Below are 2507 nucleotides of genomic sequence, written 5' to 3'. Positions count from 1 at the left end.
CCCCGCCCCTTCTTATGACGTCACCATATGGCAACTCCACTCGCACAAACTGTACTGCGCCTGTAAGCCCGTAAGCCTGGCTCCAAGGTGAAGACCAGTTTAAAGTTCGGCATTTATCCTGGAACCACGTCTTGTCTCTGTTCCTCTCTACCACTGAGCCTGCCTGTCTTCATCTGTGCGTGTCTGTCTGGCCACGCCTCTGGACCCGTCTGCATCTGAACCTGCCTAAACGCTCTGAGGATTCCTGGAAGCATGGATCCCTCTGATCGTGCTTGGATCAGAACCTCAAACTGAGAACTCCTGGATTCCTGAACTATTCCTGCCTGATCTGTTTTCCCTTGACCTGGATCGGCTTCCTGCACCTCTTTAAAGGAGGATGGACTGAACTGTGAAAACAGGTAAGTGATAATCCTCTCCTGTCAGGTGATGGTGGTCACTTACCTGTGTTTGTCTCACATCCAGAGAGCCAGTGTTGGTTTATGCCCCGCCCCCTGCAGCTGCTGCGGTCCGATTATCCTCAGCAGTGTGCGTTTTATTTTCTGTCATTAAACGGTTTGAATCGTCCCATTCTCTAACTCGCCTTGAATACTGGGTCCATCGGTCCCGTTTATGACAGTCTCAGCTTATTTTTATTCTTTTTATTAACATCCGAGGGCAGAGGAGGACGAATAGAACATCTAAAAAATGACTTTCATGGAGATTTTACAGAAATAAAATTCTACTTGTAGAAAACAAACGGTTGTTGTTGACACAAATTCAAAAGCAGTGTAGCTTAATATGGCTAGCTAAGTGAGCTAAAATAGGCTATCCTGTTAGCTACAGCTAGCCACAGCGCTACCCAGCTCTTTATATCACGGTCTAACAGTTACTTTGTTCACCAGAAACAGATTTTTTTCAGTTTTGTCATCGATAAGGTAAAATTTTATCGGTCATTAGACACGCTAACGCTACAGATGCTCCCGACTCGGCACATTGATGCTGCGTGATGTTATTATCGTTTTCTGGGCAACCACTATGTTTTACGTCATGTGGCAACATTCAGCCAATCATGTAGCGTAATGTCACTAGCATGAAGCATATCCGTTAGCTACAGCGGTCAGATGCTAACCAGATCCCCTTTATTCTACTGCATTGTTGAAGCCTTTTATCGTGTCGGGGCTCTGTGATTGGTCCTTTGAATCTTAATGGAACGGCTTATATAACTTCTTTGAAATGAGTTCCAGGCTTGGAAGCTGGAACCTCAATCCTCCTCCTCTGCTCCTTGGTGGCTTTTCTCTTTTCACAAAGATGGCTTCTTTATTCCTCTTTCAAAACATCTGCCCTCTCTGTCCAAAACCCAAACACTTTGCTCTTCAGAGGAGCCTAAAGACTCGGTGTCAAAACGAGAGTCCAGTTCCCTCCAATCTAAGCCCGCGTGCCGTCGCCATGACACTACTGAACATCTTCTCTCTATAAGCTCCACCCCTTTCTTGTCTCACCTCCACGACGCAGGTGAACAGCGTCCCATCCAGCAGGGTCACCTTGGTCTGCATGGTCCTAAAGCTCAGCACGTTTCTGGCCGGAGAGCGAGCGATGCGACTGTTCGAAGACAGGTGACTGCTCGAGTCCTCAGCCAATGAGCTCCGAGCTAGCTCCCCTCCCTGAGGACACAGGAAATGATGTCACAATTCACCGCTGCTAGAGTTCAAAGGTCATTAGGTGTTTGAGAGCTGTCACCTGTTTTGGCGTGGAGTGGGCGGCAGCTTCAGGGAAAGACTCTGCCTCAAGGGGCGGGGCTTCACCTGGCTCTGCTGTCATGGTGATTCACCTGTGAGACAGTGATGTCACAGTTTAACTGTAGGGATTTCAAAGTAAAAAAAAAAAGAAGCAGAATCTGAAACTGCGAGTCGATGATCAGAACCACAGCAGAACCCGGACCGGAACCGAATCAGAACACCAGGAAAGTCCACTCCTCTCTAACCACCGTGTCATCACTCCTAGCACCATGGTTACCAGCTGCTGACCCCTTCCAGCTGTCAGGTGAACAGTTACCACGGCAACCACAGAGAGAGGGATTACAGACAGAGACAATCTGATGTAATCTGATTTGGTGGAGGATGATGAGGAGATTCTGGGAGGAAGGTTCCGGAATGAAAGGCTGTAAAGCTGACGAACCAAAGCAGCATCTGGTTCCGTTTCAGTCCCACAAACTGGACCCGATCAGAACCAGAGCCCAGAACAGGACGGCCCGGTTCGGGTTTTCTGCTTTCATCAAGCTTCTAAACATCAGATTTCCATTCCTCTTGTGAGGGACCAAACTTAAATAAGGACAAAAGGTGTTCAACATTTGAAAAAGTGCTTTCATTTAATCGTGTCAAAATCTTTTAAGAAAGGCGCGAAAGCAAAACAGAATAACTTAAATAATAAATAACATGAATCTGGGTCCAACTTAACTGAGGTCAACTGAGGAACCAACTCAAACAAAAAACTGACCTGCAAACAAATAACTAACGGCTGCTTAAAAAGGG

At 46.9% G+C, this 2507-nt stretch overlaps 1 protein-coding gene across 4 annotated transcripts in view; it reads right to left on the bottom strand.

Annotated features, from left to right (window-relative positions):
* LOC107100932 (protein 4.1-like) overlaps positions 1 to 2507 on the bottom strand; it is a 33546-nt gene that overhangs the window by 27345 nt on the left and 3694 nt on the right. For all 4 annotated transcript variants that reach the window (XM_015399617.1, XM_015399621.1, XM_015399620.1 and 1 more), the window contains exons 2-3: positions 1717 to 1807; positions 1479 to 1640 (exon numbers count right to left, since the gene is read on the bottom strand). In XM_015399617.1, the coding sequence (XP_015255103.1) occupies positions 1479 to 1640; positions 1717 to 1797 (243 nt within the window). In that variant the 5' untranslated portion in view covers positions 1798 to 1807. The remainder of the gene's footprint in view (positions 1 to 1478; positions 1641 to 1716; positions 1808 to 2507) is intronic.

This window comes from Cyprinodon variegatus, unplaced genomic scaffold (genome assembly GCF_000732505.1).
Source record: "Cyprinodon variegatus isolate N-32 unplaced genomic scaffold, C_variegatus-1.0 Scaffold1029, whole genome shotgun sequence".
NCBI lineage: Eukaryota > Metazoa > Chordata > Actinopteri > Cyprinodontiformes > Cyprinodontidae > Cyprinodon > Cyprinodon variegatus.
Note: the sequence above shows the minus strand (reverse complement) of the source record. Positions and strands in the feature narration are given on the sequence as shown.